The 22,932-nt window shown below is 38.6% G+C and overlaps 2 protein-coding genes across 2 annotated transcripts; both read right to left on the bottom strand.

Annotated features, from left to right (window-relative positions):
• Positions 1 to 808: 808 nt before the first annotated feature.
• On the bottom strand, positions 809 to 7,424 carry adh5 (alcohol dehydrogenase 5). The gene is made up of 9 exons (XM_053505224.1): positions 7,361 to 7,424; positions 6,890 to 6,991; positions 5,714 to 5,855; positions 5,419 to 5,506; positions 4,660 to 4,879; positions 4,259 to 4,519; positions 3,274 to 3,409; positions 1,082 to 1,220; positions 809 to 989 (listed from the first exon to the last, which is right to left on the bottom strand). The coding sequence occupies exons 1-9, from the start codon at positions 7,376 to 7,378 to the stop codon at positions 965 to 967; spliced, it is 1,131 nt and encodes a 376-aa protein (XP_053361199.1). The 5' UTR covers positions 7,379 to 7,424; the 3' UTR covers positions 809 to 964.
• Positions 7,425 to 13,325: 5,901 nt separating this feature from the next.
• Positions 13,326 to 17,108, bottom strand: gar1 (GAR1 homolog, ribonucleoprotein). The gene is made up of 7 exons (XM_053505225.1): positions 17,001 to 17,108; positions 15,604 to 15,799; positions 15,224 to 15,378; positions 15,025 to 15,084; positions 14,645 to 14,759; positions 14,383 to 14,517; positions 13,326 to 13,730 (listed from the first exon to the last, which is right to left on the bottom strand). Exons 2-7 carry the CDS (start codon positions 15,782 to 15,784, stop codon positions 13,720 to 13,722), a joined length of 657 nt encoding a protein of 218 aa, XP_053361200.1. The 5' UTR covers positions 15,785 to 15,799; positions 17,001 to 17,108; the 3' UTR covers positions 13,326 to 13,719.
• Between the last annotated feature and the right edge of the window lie 5,824 nt (positions 17,109 to 22,932).

Genomic DNA, 22,932 nt, shown 5'->3' with positions numbered 1-22,932 from the left:
GTTTACAAATTACATGAGACAATAAAATAAAATAAGCAATATGAAAATAAATATGTTGTATATGAAAAAATAGAAATATTATGTATACTTTTATATTGTTTATTTTATAATAAAATTAGTTTCGTCCAATTTATCATTATAAAATATTAATTTTTAATATATATAAATATTTATTAGCATATTTTTATGACAAACCCCTGAAAAATAAATGTTACAAAATAAACATTATACAAGAGTTTGTAATAATGGTCTCGACGGCTGTCTCATGCCTAGGGTTTATTATAAAAGTAATATCATATTTGATAATACTAAACCTATGAATTTATGTTCATATATAATATTTGATAGCGATTATGTGTGTGTGTGTGTGTGTGAGTGGGGGGGGGAGTCCATGGCAGGGGGCATATACTTTTCTTTTTCCACGTGAGCCAGTCGTGCTCTTTAACCAATCAGATGTGACCTCGCCATTTCAACCAATCATAACCTGGCAGGAGCGCAGGCTAAATCCTGTTTACATGAAATAAACCTGCTCCCGAGCAGGTTCAAGCTTACGGATATGTTGCTATGACAACAAATGCTAGAAGCGCATCGAACAACGAAACAATCCAAGATCAGGACAAATCCACAACAATCAAATCCAGCTAACTGAGTTAGCGACGTACGAAGAACGGACCCCTGGTCGAGACTCAAGAGCGGTTCGATTTCAACAACACACAATTCAGCAGGTGTGTGTGTGTGTGTGTTTTCCAGGTGTACTTTTCTGTGTGTATTTTGTTTAATCATCAACCAAGCATGTTTGCACAAGGTGTTTACTTTTTTATGATCTGTTTATTGATCTTTTTTAATCAGTTTTAAAGTGTAACAATCACAAACTCTATTCCAGGATCAGAACTCTCTATATAAGTGCTCAGAAATCAGTGCTGAACTACAGACTGAAGAATCACAGAGGAACCGGAGCTGGTCTTCAGAACGTCAGGACGGCTCGGATGCTGTCAGGGACACAAGAGGAGAAAAAACGCTGATGAGGATCTTTTTTAACACAAATTAAGAGGATCATTAGTTAGAAAGTAGAAATTCGAACCTCTTTCCGGCATGCATGAGGTCGAAGGCTTCGTTGATTTGATCGAAAGGCAGCGTGTGTGTCACAAACTCATCTACCATCAGCTTCTTGTTCATGTAGTCTTCCACCAGTTTAGGGACACTTTCGACACTCTTCCAACCTGAAAAGATTTTAAAACTTCTGGATTAAATTTTCGATCTATGAGAAAAAAAAACACTAATAACACTGATTTCACCAACGGAATTAATGATCTCAATGACACTAATGTTACAGTAATGGCAATGAGACAAATGTGTGGATAATGAAAGCAGTGACCCTAATGACACCAGTGACAAAAATGATTCAACCGTGCTAGTGACACCAGTGTGGCCACTTCTACTGATACCAGTGACTATATTGACATGACAATGAAGACACTATTGAGACTAATGACATCAATGACACTTCTAATGATGTCAGTGGCGCTAATGACATGACAATGATGGCACCAATGATGCTAATCGTGCCAGTCGCCTATGACGTTAGTGACACTAATGACGCTTCTATTGATGCCAATGACAATAATGACACACAGCAATGATAACTAGAGAGGTACATTTCCTGAAGAAAATGTGAGTGGTGCTTGCCGTGGCGAAACTCTGGCCCTCCATATCTCTACGACAATGGGATCTTGATAGCAACATGCTAATATAGCTAGCATCAAGCTAGCACCATGCTAATCAGCTAAACATCGTGCTAATTACACTAGCATGATGCTAGGAACACTCTATACATTTTATTAGCGAAAAGTTAGCATAATGCTAGCGACATGCTAATAGCGTTAGCATCATGCTAGCGATGTGCTGATGAAATTAGCATAAAGCTAGAAACATGCTAATTTTGTTAGCATCATGCTAGCAAAAAGCTAATCGCGTTAGCATCATGCTAACAGCATGCTAATGAGGGTGCTAGGGGGCGTGGCTCATGAGCATGATGATAAATGCAAAAGAGTGTCTCTACGACAGTCAGATCCACAGTTAAATCAATGTTAAGTCTGTAGGTGGTTAATTGCCCCCTGCGGGGGCAATTAACCACCCACCCCTTAGAAAAGTCACAGCACCCCGTTCCCGAAGATGGGCCACACGGTTTGACACCTCACTCATGGGACTCAGTCAAAGTTGGTCTCAATGTTAAGTCTGTGGGTGGTTAATTGCCCCCTGCGGGGGCAATTAACCACCCACCCCTTCAAACAGTCAGAGCACCCTACTCCCGAATAAGCCGCACGGTTTGACACCTCATTCGTGGGTCTACGACGAACGGTGCGGGACTCAGTCAAAGTTGTTGTCAGTGTTAAGTCTGTGGGTGGTTAATTGCCCCCTGCGGGGGCAATTAACCACCCACCCCTTCAAACAGTCAAAGCAACCTACTCCCGAATAAGCCGCACGGGTTGACACCTCATTCATGGGTCTACGACGAACGGTGCGGCACTAGTCATTTTTTAAAATTCCCATTATAAGTCAATGGGCAAAGTCGCCAAAATCCCCATTCAAATTCTATGGGGCAACTTTGGGGACCTCTCTTGCCCTGGGGGTCGAACTTATTCCCCTGTGCGGGGTATCATCTTACACAGGCTGCAAGCCTCTTCAAATGTGGTAAATCTGACGTCTCTACAAATTTCACTCTCTGCGCTACAATCCGTCAAATTTGGCCTCAATGTTAAGTCTATGGGATTTTTTGGCCGGTTAATTGCCTCCTGCGGGGGCAATTAACCGCCCACCCCTTATAAAAGTCATAGCACCCCATTCCCGTATAAGCCGCACGATTTGACACCTCACTCATGGGTCTATGACAAACGGTGCGGGACTAGTTACGCGCCAAACTTTTGTACGGAAGAATTTTGCAAGATAACAATAGTGATGCTTTGCAAGCACCACTAATAATGCCAATGACATCAGTGTGGCTAACCAAAGACATGTCTAATGATGCCAATGGTGCGAACAACACATGACATTTAAGTGAAGACACCAAAGTGACAACAATGACACCAGTGTCTCTATTTCCACCATCTTGTAGTAGATATATAATCTCTCACTTTAATTATTAAGTTCTTCATTATTTTTTATCCCATGGGTGTATATAAAAACTATGTCAATTAATGTTTTTTGTGCATGTTACATATTTGAGAGATGATTTCTATAAACATCGTTAGCGTCTTATACTGTATGACGTCCCACCTCCGAATGCGGTGCCCTTCCACGAGCGTCCGGTGATGAGCTGGAAGGGACGAGTGCAAATCTCCTGACCTGCTCCGGCCACGCCGATGATCACGCTCGTACCCCAGCCCTTATGACACGCCTCCAGAGCGGCACGCTGTCAAACACACACATGGAAACATTACATTCATCACAAACCACAAACCAGAGATGAGAAAAGCAGCATCTCACTTCTCATCTGTAACAACTTTCATTTTTCTATTCACTCACTAACACTTACTCTACAGTGCTTAGGGCTGAACCTAGGGGACTCAGAGCACTAGACCCTACAGAGTACCACTCAAACGCAGGGCACACAAGCGCGCACACACACTTACACACTACGGGCAACTTGGGAACGCCAGTTAGACCAATCTGCATGTCTTTGGACGGTGGGAGGAAACTGGAAAACCCGGAGGAAACCCACCAAGCACATGCAAACTCTATATACACACACACACACACACACACACACACACACACACACACACACACAATGCCACCTTTTATTTTAATGCGTTTACTTTATTACATTTGTGAACTAGACTATCGTATCTATAAATCATTTTTATTCATGTAAAGATGTATCTTTTTTTATTCTTCTAAAAGGACAAATTGTCATTTTCCTTTTTTAATAACATAAAATCCTAAGTAATCAAGATAATTCATGTTAACAAAAGACAGGACATGAACATAAAATATATAAATTAAGACTTGAATAATTAAGTTGAAAAAAGTAAAAAAAGAATTTACGTTTATTATTTTTTAATAGGAATTAATTCTTTCACATTTAACAAAAAACAAACTAGAAATCGAACTGAAATCCCAAGTAATCAAAATAAATACTTCATATTAAAAACAAAAAAGTTATAACTCAATAATTTAGTTTAAAATTAAATAAATATTTAAGACTTAATACATTTCATAAATGTACTTATTTTTTTATTTTATATTGATATTACTTTACCATAATGGCGACGTTGCCGATGCACTCGAAGCTGTAGTCCACTCCTCCGTCCGTCATCTCCACCAGAACTTCCTGAATCGGTTTGCTGTGGTCTTTTGGGTTCACGAACTCGGTGGCGCCGAATTTCTTGGCGATTTCGAACTTCTCCGGGTTGATGTCCACGCCGATGATCCGGGAGGCTCCGGCCGCTTTACAGCCCATGATGGAGGCGAGACCGACAGCTCCTAAACCGAAGACTGCACACACAGACCCGGGCTCGACCTGCACGCACACACACAAACACACACACACAGTAAACCCACCTGTGACCTATAACCACTGCAATGTAAGAACGGTTCTGTGTGTGTGTGTGTGTGTGTGTGTGTGTGTGTGTGAGATGCGGGATGAGATAAGCAGCACACCTTGGCCGTGTTCAGCGCAGCGCCGTATCCGGTCGAGACCCCGCAGCCGAGCAGACACACTTTATCCAGCGGCGCTTTCTCGTCCACTTTGGCCAGCGAGATGTCGGCCACCACCGTGTACTCGCTGAACGTGCTGGTGCCCATGAAGTGGAAGACGGGTTTACCTTTACAGGTGAACCTGGTGGTCTTATCGGGCAGCAGACCCTGACCCTGGGTCACCCTGAGTGGGAACGTGTGATAGAGAGGACATTTTAAAACTGTGCAGGAAGCAAATACATGATGTAGTATGAAGACTGTATGTACTGTAACTATGCAAATACGTAAAACTTGCGAACGATAAGAAGGGATGTTAATCTTTAATTACTAATCAAACAATTGCTGCCAAGAATTGAACCGATTAAAGATTTACTAGCCTTTATTAAAGCTATTATTGTTTTTCGTTTGTTTTGCATAATATCTTGCAGTAGCTCACATCTGAATTAACCTGCACACCACAAGAGGGCGCACTTGCAGTTCAGCAGATGCTCAGTGTTGGACAAGCGGTGATTTTGTATTGACTTTTTTTTTTTTGCTTGATTCATTTGTTTCAGATTATTAATTTTAAAACTAAAAGACTGTATGCAAGGAAAGCAAGAACATAAGTATGTATTAATGCGAACGAAAGTTCCCACAATTTTCTCCAAAGAAATAAACTGTAGTTTGCATGCAAGTTTCAGAGTAAACAAACCAAATTTTTTTTAAGTACACATGTATACAAACCTAATTTTCTGGCACAGGTTGGTCTTGGGGTTTTTGCAGAATTTGCATTCTCCACACTGTGGGATGTACAGGGGGATCACCCTGTCTCCTAAACAATGACATTACACACAGGACATCGCTGTTACTATAACGAGTGTATCAGAGAGTTCCACCGCTGAGCCTCATTACAGCTCGTGTTCATCTTTCCTGGACACGCCTGTCCTGTTTGCATAACAACCTCCAACTTCATGTTTATCCAATCTGAAGTGCATCTTTTTAGTTGATGAAGAAGAAAAAAACGTGTTACTATGGTTACCTGGTTTGAACTTGGTCACTCCCTCTCCGACGCTCTCTACGGTTCCTGCACCCTCGTGACCCAGGATGGAGGGGAACAGGCCCTCGGGGTCGCTGCCGCTCAGGGTGTAGGCATCAGTGTGACACACGGCCGTCGCGTGAATCTGAAACACGGACAAACAAGAACATTTTACTTGCGTAGCTTTCACTACCAGGCTAATTAATGTTTTCTCCTTCATACACACTCCTACTTAAGTTTAATCTACTTCATATTGAATCGTTATAATACCTCATGGTTTCCATAGTAACACTTTAGTTTTTTTAACTGGCGGACGCTCCACAAAACTTCAACATACTGGTGTTTTTTTCGACAAATAGGAAGGAGTCTCCAATGTCAGAGCTTCGTCAAAGTCAGGGGTAAAGCTCTGACCCACTACATCACCACCCCACCCCTTCGGTATCTTGATAATGTGATTACCCTGCATTCATTTGTCTTTTTAACTTCAAGATGAAGGCAGGAAAAAAAAAGATGAGGCTGGTGATGTGGATCAGATACAAATTAGATATAAACATCTCTACAACTATAGAAATGACCACTTTAATCACATAAGTGATTAAAAAATTAAAACACTTCAGGCCATGCTGTTCTGGGAAAATAATCAACTTTAACAATAGTAGTAGCAATAATAGTAGATCTGCAGTTAATTGTTTTTTTATTACAGCATGACACCAAGAGAACACATTCCTTGCTCATCTTTTAGCGATTGAAGATATATGACCTGAAATTACAGAGTACAGTAGCAATAATATTGATATTATTTTATAATTTTCTAATGTGAAAAGGTATTTTATTCTGTGCTTTTATCTGCTTACACTTTTTGTACTTTTTTCCTGAACTTTGCAGCACATTTATAAGTAAGCTGAATAAATATGGCTTTTTTTGTTTTTTTGTTCAGAGACAATGCATGACTATGATTACATGCACTTATTTTTATAATTATACTCATTATATATACAGTATACACACACACACACACACACACACACACACACACAAGTATATATTATACTCATATATAATATCCATTTTTATAATAATTTTGTTGTTCACTTTCAATGCATGTAAAATGTAACCATGATTACTCAGTCTAATGTTTATGAAATGTATAAAACTTTTTTAATGGATTCAAGCTCTGACCTTCACTCTCACTTCATGGGCTTTGGGTGGTGCCACCTCCACCTCCTCCACTGATAAAGGCTTCCCAGCTTCCCAGGCCACTGCAGCCTTGCACTTAATCACCTGAAATCATTATTAATCATTAAACATCTTGTTTAATGCATGCATTCATATAATACACTCATGACGCATTTATTAGAGTTATGCACGCCCTGATTTCTGATTGCATGAGTGTTAAAATCCTTCCTGCTTATATCCCGAATAAATCATGAGTTCTGCACACACGCACGTGACCAGAACAGAACAGCACCAGGAGTCTCGCGCTTTGATTGGAACTTGCACCTACACGCATGCGCGTCGAAATTACATTCAACTTTAACATTCCGGTGAAATAATAAGTATAAATACATGTCACGAAATATATATATTTTAATAAAAACTCGGCATTAAACGATGTTTTGAACGGTACATTCGTGTTTTAATCTGACTTACTTTCCCAACCGTCTCCATGTTCGAGCTTCGACCAGAAAAAAAGGCGTGTCCGAAGAAAAACTGATCTGTTCCCGCAACAGCCAATCAGAAACCAGGCTGAGTCTGCTCTCCACCAATCATAGGCGGGTTTCTTTTCTCATCGCTGAAGCAGCGCAGTGATTAATGATTGGGTTACAAACAGGACGAATAAGAACTGTGAGGAAGCTGTTTTTAGTCAGAAAACAAAAGGAATTCTGGGTAGAATTTAACTATTTATAAATAAATATATAGTTATAAAAATGTTAATAAAATGAAATGTACAAATAAATAAAAGGTAATAGCTTTATAAGGATTAGAATAATATTTTTGTTTATTTATGAATTTGCATTTAGTTTATTTAGGAAATGAAGTCATTTAATTTTTGAATATTTATCAAATGCAGCACCCCAAAAAAATCACTTTTGTCATATTTTACAAAAAGTAATTTTACTACAATATCCAAGTCCCCAGCACGGTCGAGGGTTCGATTCTCTCCTCAGGTCCGTGTGTGCGGAGCATGTTCTCTCTGTGCTTTCTGGGTTTCCTTCAGGCAGCTTAGGCTAACTGATGTTCCTAAATTGCCCATAGTGTGTGAGTGTGTGTGTGCCCTGCAATGGGGTGGCACCCTGTCCAGGGTGTACCCAACCTCTTGGATATTCTCCTCCTTCTTTGTCTTTCGGCTGTTCCCTTTCAGGGGTCGCCACAGCGAATCATCTGCCTCCATCTAACCCTATCCTCTGCATCCTCTTCTCTCACACCAACTAACTTCATGTCCTCTCTCACTGCATCCATAAATCACCTCTTTGGTCTTCCTCTAGACCTCCTGCCTGGCAGTTTAAACCTCAGCATCCTTCTACCGATATATTCACAATCTCTCCTCTGAACATGTCCAAACCACCTCAATCTGGCCTCTGACTTTATCTCCAAAACATCTAACGTGGGTTGTCCCTCTGATGAACTCATTCTTGATCCTATCCATCCTTGTCAATCCTCAACATCTTCAGCTTTGCTACCTTCAACTCTGGCTCCTGTCTTTTCTTCAGCGCCACTGTCTCTAAGCCGTAGAGCATCGCTGGTCTCACCACTGTCCTGTACACCTTTCCTTTCATTCTTGATGATACTCTTTTATCGCACAACACACCCGACACTTTTCTCCACCCATTTCAACCTGTCTGTACCCGCCTCTTCACCTCCCTTCCACACACTCCGTTGCTCTGGACCGTTGACCCTAAGTACTTAAAGTCCTGCACCTTCTTTACCTCTGCTCTTTGTATCCTCACCGTTCCTCTTGGGTTCCTCTCATTCACACACATGTATTCCATCTTACTGCGGCAACCTTCATTCCTCTGCTTTCTCATGGATATTCAACCCCCCCCCCCCCCCCCAAAAAAAAAAAAAAAAAACGTCTTTACAGAAAAAAGTGGGCTAAACAATGAATGAAAGATCACATTCCATCATGTAATAAAAACAGAAAACAAATGTTGCTTAATCGATCAATTAATCAACAAATAAATCAATAGATCTAGTCCACCCACCTATGGACTGTGGTAGCCAATAGTGACCTTCTCATTTAATTCAATTTTAACTCTGGTCAACATTTATACAGCATTCACACGTTATGGTCTATTTGGGAACCCCTATTAGTCTAATCTACATGTCTTTGGAATGTAGAAGGAAACCGCTGTACCCGGAAGGAACCATCAAGCACGGGGAGAACATGCAAACTCCTTGCACACAATCCTAAGGTGGGAATCAAACCTGGACCCTATAGATGCAAGGCAACAGTGCTAATAACCAATAAGTCACCATGCTGCCAATGGAGCTAGTACCATCAAAAGTTCATATTAAAATTCTAACTTTGTTCTCAGACATGTCTGATTAAAGAGTTTGTCTAATTCCCATTGAAATGTTTAAACACTTTTAAATATTTATTCAAAGTTTTCTAATTAATGTGTATCGTGCCAGCAGGACTTGTTTAGAGAAGCCATGCCAATTAGTCACGATATGAGGAGGAAAAACGAAACATTTCCCTATTCTCTGTTGAAGTAAACAGTCCTGAATGAGTCTAAACATTGAAAGGATGCAATGAATCATGGTGTTTGGATAAAAGCACACTCTAAGAAAACTTTTGTTTGGAAATTTTGAACTTCTCAAATAGTTAACTGTTCATGGTGATCCAAGAAAGTCTTATTTAAAAAAAATATTCTAAACTTTCTATTATAGACTTCTAAAGAGAACCTTTTGCTGAAAAAGCCAATACTATTATGACGTATTACTAGAAAGAGAAGAAATGGCGGTGGTTATTATGTAAGGAATAAAAACCTCAGCAGCAGCACTGTGGCCTTACACTTATAAGGGTCGGGTTCAATTCCTGCCTTAGGTCTGTGTGTGTGTGTAGTTTGCATGTTCTTCCCGTGCTTTTTGGGTTTCTTCTGGGTACTACGGGTTTCTCCCACACTCCAAAGACAGTCAACATACAGATTATGTTAACTGGAGTTCTCAAATCACTCCTAGTGTGTGTTTCCTGGGTGTGTGTCCCCATGCCCAAAGTCTCCTGAGATCGGCAGGGTAAGTGCTATAGAAGATGGATGAATGAATAAAATTCTCGGTTATCAGAAAATAATCAATGACAGTGCTGTAATGGATCAGAGTCACTGTTACCACTTCAAAGTTAATTATTTTCCTTTAAATGCATGTAATTGAATGTCGTATCATTTTCAAACAACAGCAATCTGTCCTTAATTATTATTTTTTAGCTATTAAAAAATACAAGTTGTACTGTTGTCTAATTATAGTTACAAGTAAGTTTGTGGAACATCCATCAAGCACATCAACCCGTGTCTTAGATAAACTTAAAAAAAAAAAAAAAAACTTTTCTTTACATAAACCTTCACCATATCAGTGATTATCTTAGCTGTATATGTATAAAATGTCAACCATAGAAGTTCATTTTTAAGCTGTTACTATTAAAATGATAATATATTTATTGTAATTAAACATGATTTGAGGCTGAACTCCTCTCAGAGCTGTTGCTGTAGCAAACGGAGCACGTCTTTATTCCAGAAATAATAACACATGGCTACATTCACACGACTTTATTGATCCCTGTGGGAAATTTCTTGCTCTGTATAGTCACTGAAACAGAAGGAACACAAAAACAGCATGTCTTCAAAATGCACACGCAGCACATTGAGCCTCTCAGAGCAGCATGTGTTCAGAGAAAGAGAGCTTTTCCCAAAGTCCACAAGGTCGGTTGGTCTGAGATCTGTGTAAAAGGTAACGTGAGAGTTTTACAAACTCAGAACTTTTCTTAATCGTTTTATCGGGGGGTCATTGTTCACTCTGTAGAACTCCTGAATTTCTTTCTTGTCTGTAAATGAATGATCTGATTGGTTGAGATCAAAGTTAATTATTTCTGAACACTGAACAATCCATGGAGAAGGAAGTGGTCAGAGCTTAGAATTCAGTGGTTTCATGGACTTACACTCTGCTGGATAGTAGCGATTTGTCTAGAAGCTTGAAGGTTTGATTAGAAATACTGATTCTTACAGAGCTTACATTGACTGGCGGTCGAATACGAGATGACCCGAGAGCTTGTGAAACTGATCCTGGGTGTTAATCGTGTTTCTGTAACCACAGGAAGACACAGAGTTACTCATCATGAGAGCAGGGCTAGGTCCATGTGTCAAAAAATATTGTATTTCGATACCCGACTGAAAAATCCAGCATAGCCCAGCACGATTTATATGCTGGTTAATACTGGTTAGTGCTGGTCTGATGCTGGGTTAGCTGGTGAACCAGCATAACTTATGGTAGGTCTGGTGGTGGTTTAGCTGGTTTTAATAGCTAGTACTGAAAATAGTGTGTATATGGACCATGTAAATATATTTATTATAAAAATATATGGACCGTGTAGTGTTATCTTGTACGGTCAATGCATTTACATACAAGAGACAGAAACAATCCATTTACTGTACTAAAAACATGAAAATACATTATTTTACATTTATTAAAACATGTAATAAAAAAAATCTTTTATATAAATGTATATTTAAGTAATCAATTAAAATCACTTAAAATAAAATAAAAACCAGCACAGACCATGTCTGCAGCAACCCACCAATCAGTGGCCAAACGGAAGTAGTAAAAGGCACATGGCATGTCTGATGAGACTCTCTGGTCACTCTACCATATAGACCTGATTGGTGGATTGCTGCAGAGATGGTTGTCTTTCTGGAAGGTTCTCCTCTCTCCACAGAGGACCTCTGGAGCTCTGACCATAGGGTTCTTGGTCATCTCCCTGACTAAAGCCCCCAATCGCTCAGTTTAGATGGCTGGCGAGCTCTAAGAAGAGTCCTGGTGGTTTCGAACTTTTTCCACTTACAGATGATGAAGGACACTGTGCTCGTTGGGACCTTCAAAGCAGCAGAACTTTTTCTGTAACCTTCCCCAGATTTGTGCCTCAAGACAATTCCTTTGACTTCATGCTTGGTTTGTGCTCTGACATGAACTGTCAACCGTGGGACCTTCAGGTGTGGCTTTCCAAATCATGTCCAATCAACTGAATTTACCACAGGTGGACTCCAATTAAGCTGCAGAAACATCTTAAGGATGATCAGGGGAAACAGGATGCGACCTGAGCTCAATTTTGAGCCTTATGTTAAAGGTTGTGAATACTTATGTAGGCCTACATGTGCTTTCTCAAATTTTTTATTTTTAATAAATTTGCAAAAAACTTTTTTTCATGTTGTCTTTATGGGGTGTTATGTGTAGAATTCCGAGGAAAAAATGAATTTAATCCATTCTTGAATAAGGCTATGACATAACAAAATGAGGAAAAAGTGATGCGCTGTGAATACTTTCCAGGTGCACTGTGTATACAGTATATATATATATATATATATATAGCGGAAGGCCCGGGTTCGATTCCCAGCCAGTGCCCAAACCCCAGCCACTGGATGCAGTGTTGGTCCCAAGCCCGAATAAAATGGGAGGGTTGCATCAGGAAGGGAATCCGGCGTAAAACCTGTGCCAAGTTGTAGTGCGGACTGGGAATTCCGCTGTAGCGACCCCTTTTTGGGAACAGTCGAAACACCAACACAACATAATATATATATATATATATATATATATATATATTATTCTGTTAAATATATCAGGAAGCTTGATAACACTTAAAGTAAAGATTCTAAAGAATCATTAATGACCCTCAATCCTGTCAAAGATCCTGTCAGGTTAGCTCATGTTATCTGGATAGCCAGCTTTAGCGATGACAAATATATTAATATATAAAATTATTTTCAGAATTCCTATCAGCTTAGCTAACATAAGCTAGTTGGATAGTCAGGATACAAAATTTTAAAACTTTTAATATGTCTTAAATCAACTTAGAAAGTCTTTCAGCTCATATTAAATTGATGCTTTGAATAACAACTGATGTACCAAATAAATAAATTAAATCCTCATTCATCATTTAAAGTTAATAGATTAGCTAGCTGGCATGTTAGAGATGCTATCAGTTAAATTCAAGCTAACTGGTTAACATTAGGAGTAAAGATTATGAGCACTTATCCTAAATCAATATATAAATATCTCAGAAATCCTGTCAAGTTGTTTTAATAGCTAGCTGGCTAATGTGATAAATAAATATTAGCCAAGTGAAAACCTGTCAACTTGTGTTAACTAGATGGCTAGCTTTATCATGGTGGAATATTCCATTAATATAATTCGATCCTTTTTATTTATTCTGTTAAATATACTAATGTAAACTAGCTTTCTAAATTATTAATATTAACGGTCTTAAAAATCCTGTGAGAACGTTTCCAAGTATTTTGTTCGCTAGCTTGATTTGTTAAAATCTATAGTTTCTTGTCATCTTTAAATCATACTGACTGCTAGAAACAAAAGAAAAAAGTTAGTTCTAAAGAAAAAAAAAAGGCAAAATAGGTACAAACACGATAGGTTTTATTTAGCGCTAGTATGCTAGCGCTGCTATAATACAATTCGTATCCATTCATATCTCAGCACTAACAAAAAGTATGAATGTTTTCATGTTACGTATAAAAGATGTCGTGATAATAATCACTGATTCCTGATTCAACCAGCGCACAGGTGAAACATACCGAAGTTGACGGAGTACGCTTCGTCCTCGATTACAAACATTTAGGAACAATTGCACCCCTGAAAATATACACATTAAAATGGAAATAATAAAATAAAGAAATATCGAGGTTCCGATGACTAGAAGAGGCTTTGGATAGAAAAGCAAGAAGGTCCGTTTGCGGAGTCTCTGTCTGAACATTCCTTCTGAGGCAGGAGTAAAGTCAGCGCACTCTTCTTCATCATCTTCCACCTAGAAAAACAGCAAGGTTTACATGTAAGTTTAGGTAACTCTAAGTGAAACAGCTTTTTAGTCACAGTGAATTGACACGAAACAATATGCATTGTTGGTAATGATGAAACATGATAGGATAAGCTTAGCTGATACTACATAGCACTAATAAGATTGTGGTCATGGTAACACCTTAAGCACCAAATAATACTTGAAGAAAGCTTTTAACTTTCAGGATGCTCACACAGAACCACACTACAAAAATGGTTCAAGAACAGTTTGAGGAACACAACGAGTTTAAGGTGTTGACACCGTCTTCAAATTCAGCAGATCTCAATCTGTTCAAGTGTCTATGGGGTGTGCCGGAAGAAAAAGTCCATTTTTTTCCACCTAACAACTTAAAGATTAATTGTGTCCAATTTATGGTGGCTCCACATTAGAACTTACAGGACTTAAAATATCTGATACTGACCGCTTGGTGCCACATGGCCCCCTCCTACATTTAAACAAATTATTTTCCCAGGTTAAGCACAAATATTTTTTTTCCTAGTGGTGTACAATTAAATACATCAATTGTATCGAATAAATCACAATATCTGTAAGGTATCAGAAAAGCACAACATTATCAAGACATTGATGTTCAGACTGGGCGATGTGATAATTTATCACTCACCTCTGAATCCACGGCCTCCTCCTCCTCGTCCTCCTCTGAAGCCTCCTCCTCTGCCTCCTCCAAATCCACCTCCTCCTCTACCTCCTCCGAATCCACCACCGCGACCACCACCTCCTCGGCCACCTCGGAAACCGCCTACACACACGCGCACACATATCACTATCTATTCACAATTCTTAACCTTGTCAAAATATTTGTAAATTTAATAGTTGTCTTTGCGTGTGCGTGTACTGTATGTATGTGCCGGCACATGTGTTTATACCTCCTCGTCCACCACCTCTGCCCCCTCCTCTGCCTCCTCGAGGGGGTCCTTTCTCTCCAGGCGGTCTCGGGAGGAACCTCTGGAGGGGCAACAGCTTCGCTGGGTCGATGTAGAACTGAAAAACACAAGAACATGAAGATTTCATTTAGGCCTTACACTTATGTCTGATATTTAAGATTTTACTGCATAAAAATTAAATCAAACAAGGAGATAAATATGTCTGCATATCACTCTGTCACAGAAATGACTTTGTTGTTTTTCTCTGGCTTTCCAAATTAAAATAACAGTTAAAACAGTTTAGTTTTAGTTCGGTACTCTCGAAGTGGCTTTAACATCTACAGAAAGGTTTCTATAAATTCATCCTGTTTCAGAACACACACCTTCTGTAATTTCTTGAACGACGACGCCTTCATGTTCTCTGAAAGTTTGACTGAAAAATACTGCAGCAATAATTAAGGAGAACACAACAGGAGATTTAAAGAGAAACAACAACGCAAGGGTCCTTTTTAGGACCTTAACAAGCTCAGGTGCAGACTAACATGAACGATAAATTGACATCATTCAATCAATAAAGGATACAAAATCTCTGAGCTGGCCGAAGATCTCGTCCACTTTGCCGATCTGCTCCTTGTTCTCCAGGTACACGGGAGCATTGAAGTAGGGCACCTTGTTTTCCTCCGTCACACACTTGCACACAATGTCGTCTTCGCACGGATGCATGAACTCTCCCAGGGCTACGTATACACAAGTTTAAACACCTACGTTACAGCGTAATACCTTTACAGATCACTGAACTAGTAAAATATGTTCTGCGTTATTAGGTCAGCTTTCACACAGAACATTTCATTGTAAATGACAATAAGGATTAGGACTAGAATCTTTGCATGGTTTTTAAACCTTCATATATTAAGCTAACAGTCTGGACAGGAAATAAGTAAAATGAAACGAAGCCTCCGTACCGACAACATACTCCGGAGGACCGTAATCCTGCTGTCTGTTAAATCCTCCTCTTCCTCCTCCTCTTCCCCCGAATCCTCCTCTTCCAAACCCTCCACCTCCTCTTCCAAACCCTCCACCTCCTCTACCGAATCCTCCACCTCCTCCTCGGCCTCCTCTACCTCCTCCTCCACGAAAGGACATCTTTAAACAGTAGATCTAGCAGTAGAGAAAATAAAGAATACTGGTACATAGATATGTCATTCTGTTAAGTGTAACAGACCCGAGCAGATCCAGCATGTAAATAATCAGTTATTATCAGAATCACAAATTAAATAAAAGGGCAAACAGGATGAGATAATCAAACAAGATGAATATAAATAAAAGGATGGTTTTGTCTGTACATTCGCTCTTTCAGTGATATCTTTACATTTCATACATTGGAGGACCAGAAACCAGTCTAGGGAAAAATTTGTCTGTCTGGACAGAATGTAATAAAACTTTTGCAGTACTTACTGATATATACAATCTACTTTAAAATAATCTACTAATGCGCTACTCGCTCAATGTAAACAAACACCTGCACCAATAGATATTAATTAGAAAAGATAAAGTGAATATTTTTACTGGGATTAGTTCATATTTTCACTTTGGCTGAAATAACAGCGCTGAAGTGGTATAAGTGAACTTAAACACGCTGGAGTTGTATTAAGACAAAAATTAAGGCAAATTCTGAACTTCTTTTTGGATCTGTGATTCACTCAAACAGTCCGATCACCAAACAGTGTATTTGACTGACGATGAAAGATGTACAACTTGGCGTAAACAAGGCGCAAACATAAACTTTTCTACATCCTCTCTTCCCTATTTATTGCTATAATATGATATGGCAGTAGATTCAAAATATTGTCATGAACTAGGGGACATTTTGTGCAGTTTCCTAATATTTGGCCCCAATCCAGTGGAAATCAATAGCATATAATGTCACAGCAAACACAATTTGTAAATTTAACGTTTAAGAACAATTAAAGAGTTCATCTTTGGTACAGACAGACGTGTATGTGGGCTTCAACCTGAAATAATAATAATAATAATAATAATAATAATACTGATTACATTAAAGCTCATCAGATTATTTTTTAGCTTTAATCTTTTAATTATTTCTACAAACTCTAACACTAGTTAGTTAAAATGCATAATTCATTAATAAAGACTAAGTTTATAATAAAACAAACAGAATATACAGATATATATAATCCATACTGCACGAGACCATCAGCAGGAAGGTCCATGCAGCTCAGATCACATCTGTTAGCTTCGCTAGCTTTTTTACAAATATTTCACGTCAGAAACGCTAACACAATCGTTAAAACGCCAAACAAAAAGCACGATTAATTCGTAAAATCTTAATAAGACAAACCTGATAAATAAACACGTGTTTTTCTCTTGGTTTCGGGGCGCTGCTCTCAGTTTACACGCTGCTGGAGAGCCCACGCGGCTATAGGTGCCGGAAACGACGAGGTGTCGTAAAAACGAGCCGGCTGCCGTAAGTCAGCTCACTCAGTGTCGTTAAAGCTAATGACAAAAAAGCTAAATTTTGTCTTTTTTTTTATTAATAAAAAATATTTTTACATTCACAGTTGTACTAAACATAAAAATATTGAATGAAGTTAATGTAGAACGAACACCAAACAACCGTATAAAGTAAACATTATTTTTCTTACATAAAGCAAACAACATAAAAGAATGTAGAAATATTATATCATGACAATTAGAAAGATTAACTAACAAAAAATATGGTATTATTGATATTTGAGGACTCATGATTAGGAAAAAAATAAAGTTAAAAATCAATTACTGAATCCAATATGATCAATCTGATTCATTCACATTTCATACAAATCTCCATCTTTACTTTTGATTGTGTAAATGTGACAATGACCATTGGTAAAAGCACTACACTAATAAATTAAATTGAATTGAATTATTGCACTATTGTGGGGTTTTAGGGTCACCGTAGCATTATAGTGTTCATAACCAACTCATCTTAAACCTAAATGTTCAGGCACTCTTCTTTTTAAACACCAAAGTACACCATGTTAACAAATATTCCACAGCGATACCTCAGCATACAAATTTAATCCGTTCCAGAGGAAATTTTGTATTGTTAATGCATTTTACTATTGGAAATAATGTAAATGCAGATAAGTTTGCACAGTAAAGAAACGTGCCCCCCCCCCCCCCCCCCCCCCCCCCCCTTGTACAATGAAATTCTTCCTTTGCTGTCCCCCTAAAGAACGCCGCTAAAAAGTAGAAAATAAGCATAAAATAAATAATAAAATAATTAAAATAAATATGGGTTTAAAAAAGAATGGGTATATAAAAAAGGATATATATATATATATATCAAACAAAGAATTAAGCCAGCCTATGAAAAATAAAAAAAAGTATGAAAACAGACGTAGCGTGCAAATTACGCCAATGTTATACATTCGGTATATATGTATGTAAAAAAAAAGCTGCAATGGTTTGTGCAAATTGTGCAAAGAATTGTTCGTGATTATTATTGTGCAGATAATTGTGCAAAGTCTGCAATGAGAGTCCAAGATCTGTGTCAGATCATAATCTGTGTAAGACCATAATTGCACACTCCTGTCAGCTGTTTAGAAGTCTGATGGCAGTAAGAAAGAATGAGTTCTTTAGCATGGATGTCCTGCATCTCACACTTCTGTATCTTTGGCCTGAGGGAAGTGGTGAGAACAGTCTGTGCTCGGGATGAGTGGGGTCCTTTAGGATGGAGGCAGTTCTCCTTGGACTCTATGATGGTAAATGCTCTGCAGGGATGGCAGCGAAATCTGTTCCAGACACCTGAATCCGTTCCAGACACCCAAAAATATTACCAATATTACCAATTTATTTCCAACTTTCTAATTATATTTAAAAACGTATTTAGAAAAGACATGAAAGTAGACTAAAATATGACTTATGAATATCATTTAACCTTAATTTATGATTCCTCTTGGCACCGGCTGCTTTTAAAACCAAACTTGCTACCGTCCTTGGCAATTATTTGGGGAAAGATTTGTAAACTTGAGTCACTTGGCTTTCCACTGACGCAAACAAGTTTTTAAACAGTTGCTGGACATACGCACACCTAGCGTTCGAATTTGTTTGTATGCTCTTATGCCAAAAATGCTTTGTATGCTAAGGCAAATTTCTTGCTAAATTTTAATTCTTTAAAAAAAAAAATTGCAAGGGAAGGCATTGGTATGCTGAGGTTCCACTGTACAATGCTTTTTTTTTTTTCTTTTTCTTGATGATGGAGTGTCTATGAAAGGTTATATTCATTTGTTTGGGTTGTGTGTTAGCTTTACAATATGGCCAATGGTTTATGAAAATTAGACGATCGTGGGCTTTTCATAAACTGGCACAACCATGTTGGAGGGACAAAAGGGGGCCAGGGGTAGCTCAGTGATTAAGGCATTGGACTACGGTTCAGAAGATCCCAGGCTCAAACCCCGTTGCCACTGTTGGGCCCTTGAGCAAGGCCCTTAACCCTCAACTGCTAATATGTGTAATGAGATAAAAATGTAAGTCGCTCTCGATAAGAGCGTCTGTCAAATGCCTCAATGTAAATTTTTTTTTAATGGAATACAATGAGATGTACGCTACTCATTCATGTCCATTCTGCATATGTTTAGCCATAAAATGTGTATTTTTATATTATAACATTCCTGAGAATTTTAGTGTTCTCCCTGCTTTATTTTATCCACTTCAGCTAGCAAGATAATTACCAGAGTTAAAGTGTGTGTGTTGCAGCATGAAAAATGACTCTCCAGGACCAGCGTCTGGAAACCTGTGACATACAGTATAATGAAATTGCGCAAGTCAGAAATCTAATTTCTACAGAGAAATAGTTTAATATACAATATACTTTGTTTAAAGAATTCATAAAATATCTTAGGATAAATGGGGAAAAATAAAATGAGTTCCCTCCAGTCATTCCTTCATCTTAAGTAAGAGCTATGTCCTGATCAGGGAGGAACGAGTGAGATGAAGTTGTCCTGTTCAAGACGGAAGCCTCGGTGCCGTGCCGAGCTTACACTGATCATGCTTTAGGCCTGACTTTTTGGAAAATCAGCAGGGGGCAGTAAATGTCCATGCCACTGTAAGGCTCAACATGAATCTTTCATTGGGTTCTTGTCAGGGGGGAAGTAGCTGCTCGAGCTGCATTTGGATTCTGATCAGGGGATACGCGGCACTGCGGGGTCCACACGTGGGGGAGGCCGTATCTGTAAATAGCAGCCGAGTTCCTTACTCTTCCTCTGATCTTCCTCTTCTTCTACTACTGCTTCGCTATGTTTTTTTTCTCTCCAGCTTTCCCTTAACGCCTCTGGCAACTGTCAGCATAGTGCGTGGGAACACGAGAGCAGGAGTGTGTTGAGAACATACACACAAAAGTACTGAGAGAGAGAGAGACAGAGAGAGAGAGAGAGAGAGAGAGACCTGAACACACAGTGTGATAGCAATGCCTGCCCTGGGTTATTACCCCATGTTATATATCCTGCACCACAGATACCTTCATATGCCTTCATTGTTCCCCTTCAGCCTTTTAGAGGATAAATTCACTCTCCATGACTAAGGCTAAATGGAGTTCACTAAATCCTAGCCGTGGAAGTCAGACTCAAAATATCGCTCCCTTTGGGGGAAAGTTGTAGGCTGTGGGTGTCCTGCTGTTTACTGATTACTCTTGAACAACTCAAGCCTTTAAAAAATAAAAATGAAAATAAAAGTAGGCGGTGAAGTTGGACGAAAATAGACTGAATTCGCTCTGTTCTGGAACAAATTTTTCTATGAAGGAAGAATAAGCGTAAAAATATATATGTTCATGCTCATTAAAAAATGTATGTAAGTTTATTTCTCCTATGTATACACGTTCCGGTCATGCTACAGCATTTTCCATTCTGCAGAAACCTTGATTAACTCATCAATTAATTAATTCATTAATTTTGCCTATAATTGGAAGTTAAATATCTTATACTAGCTTGTCATTATTATAATAAGTTGAATTATACGAGGGGCGTTCAAGTCAAACCCGGATTTGTCATGATATTTCTGGTAATTGAAGTCGTAAAAGCGATTCACAGTTACAGACGTAGCTGCAGTAAAACATGAGAATGGTGCAACTGGTATAAAGAAGACTATCTGTCTGTGAATGACGATCTCAGCCGAGGTGGCTCGGACCACGCTGCAGTCGTTCCTGTGCACATTCAGAAAGTGGAACACCTGATTCTTAAAAATCGATGGATAACTTGTTGTGGAAGAGACACATCTGTCAGTGTGAACTGTACACACAATCATCACCAGCACCACTTGCACATTACAGGAACTCAGCTGGGAGTTATTGTCACATCCCCCATTCCCCCCCCAATGTTTGGACCATTAAAGGACTTCCTGGGAGGCCAGCGTTTCAGACATGATGCAGACAGTCTGATCCTGGCTTACTGCTCAAGGTTGTACTGAGAAAACTTTCTACCTTGCTGGTATCCAAGCACTAGTGAAACACTGGGATAATTGTGTTAGTGTATCAGGGGATTATATAGAGAAATTAAGGGAGTTTTTTTACTCTAAGTGTTCTGCTATTCTATACAATCAAAAGGTTAGTTTTTGACTCGAACACGCCTTGAATATTAGCTGTTCAAGATGATTTTGAAAGCAGGTGAGGTTAGCTAATTTTACTGAATTTTTGTTTTATTATTCAGGTTGTACTGGGTCATATCAGAGCTTCCAGATGATTTAGATATATTTAGGCTTGTGGATTGCCTTTTATGTAAAAGAGGCGGAACTGAAAAGATAAGATGGGGGCGGCTCCTGATTCTGATTTTGACAATGTGGAAACATTGCGTTATTGTCACTCAAGATCAAAAAAATTTAAATCGCAAAGAATTTAGAACTTTCATGACTTTTATTATCCTTACTTCACTTTTTTTTTTTTTATTAATCAGCTAACTGATAGCTTTTCCTAAACTGTAGCAGGTGTGACAGAGCAGGGACGCCAAACGTCAAAATGTTGATGAATTGGGATCCTCCATGAATAGATTTGAAAAGCACTGGTGTAAAGCTTTAGCTCGGTGTGGATCATCTGTATGTGTTACTGCTCCAGCTAAAGAGCTCTGATTATTTTCCAGTATTCCAGTCAAAGCCGTGGCCGGTGTGATTCTGGAGCCATTCCTACATCCTGCTGTATTGATTTCTGTGTTTGCTAATCCGTGATTGTCACAACTGTCAGTCAGATTAGGGCTAAAAGAGGCAGCATGGCCTCTGAGAATGCTAATGGGGTAAAAGGCCTGTTAATTGCTGCTGACTGCTGAAAGTAAATGAATTATCGATTGGGTTCTAACACTCGCGCTTCTGTAGTTCCACTGCGTTACAAATCCGTGTAGCGTTAAAAATTCCCCTACTGGTGTAAGTACACTTCCTCTGTCACGTAATTACACGCACACACACACACACACACACACACACTGCTAAGCAGTTGATTAGCCAGAAAATTCCTGTTTGTTTGCTTGTTTGTTGCCTAAATGAGAAAGGAAGATTTTTGTATCCAGTGCACCATATCGTCTTAATAAGTCTTAATATTATATCTCATGCGCTATATAGTCAAATTAAATATTTAACAGAAGACCTTGTATGTACATTATAGTATATTGAGCTTAAACCTTTACTTTTAGACAAAGCATTGGGAGACTAAAGCTTAACAGTTAGATAAACAGTAAAGTTTAAAATGTTGATATTAGATCTAGTGCACTAAATAAGGACCTTAATGCTTTTATATTAGATTTATCTAATATAAATTATTAGATTTTGCTATATACTGAAATGAAATTCTTAATATTAGATCTAGTTTAAGCTTAAAGCTTTGATATAAGATTTATGCACTATTTAAGGTTACTGAAGCTTTAACATTAAACCTAGTGCATTATAGTATATTCAGCATAATAGCTGCATTTAGATATATAACATTTTTTTCAATTTTATTTATATAGCAGTTTTTAACAATGGTCATTGTCTCAAAGCAGCTTTACAAAAATGAAAAGAAATTTTGAAAAGAAAATTTATAGAAGTGTGTATGTGTGAGAAAAATGTGTCTAGATAATAATGAGATTGTCCCTGATAATCAAGCCAAGGGTGAAGGCGACAGTGGCAAGGAAAAACTCCCTGAGATGGTAATAGGAAGAAACCCTGAGAGGAACCAGACTCAACAGGGAACCCATCCTCATTTGGGTGATAACGGATAGATATATTGCACTATATAGGGAGTTTAAAGCTTTGATATTAGATCTAGTGTACTA

This window comes from Clarias gariepinus, chromosome 10 (genome assembly GCF_024256425.1).
Source record: "Clarias gariepinus isolate MV-2021 ecotype Netherlands chromosome 10, CGAR_prim_01v2, whole genome shotgun sequence".
Taxonomy (NCBI): Eukaryota; Metazoa; Chordata; class Actinopteri; order Siluriformes; family Clariidae; genus Clarias; species Clarias gariepinus.
This window is presented reverse-complemented; position numbering and strand designations above follow the sequence as displayed.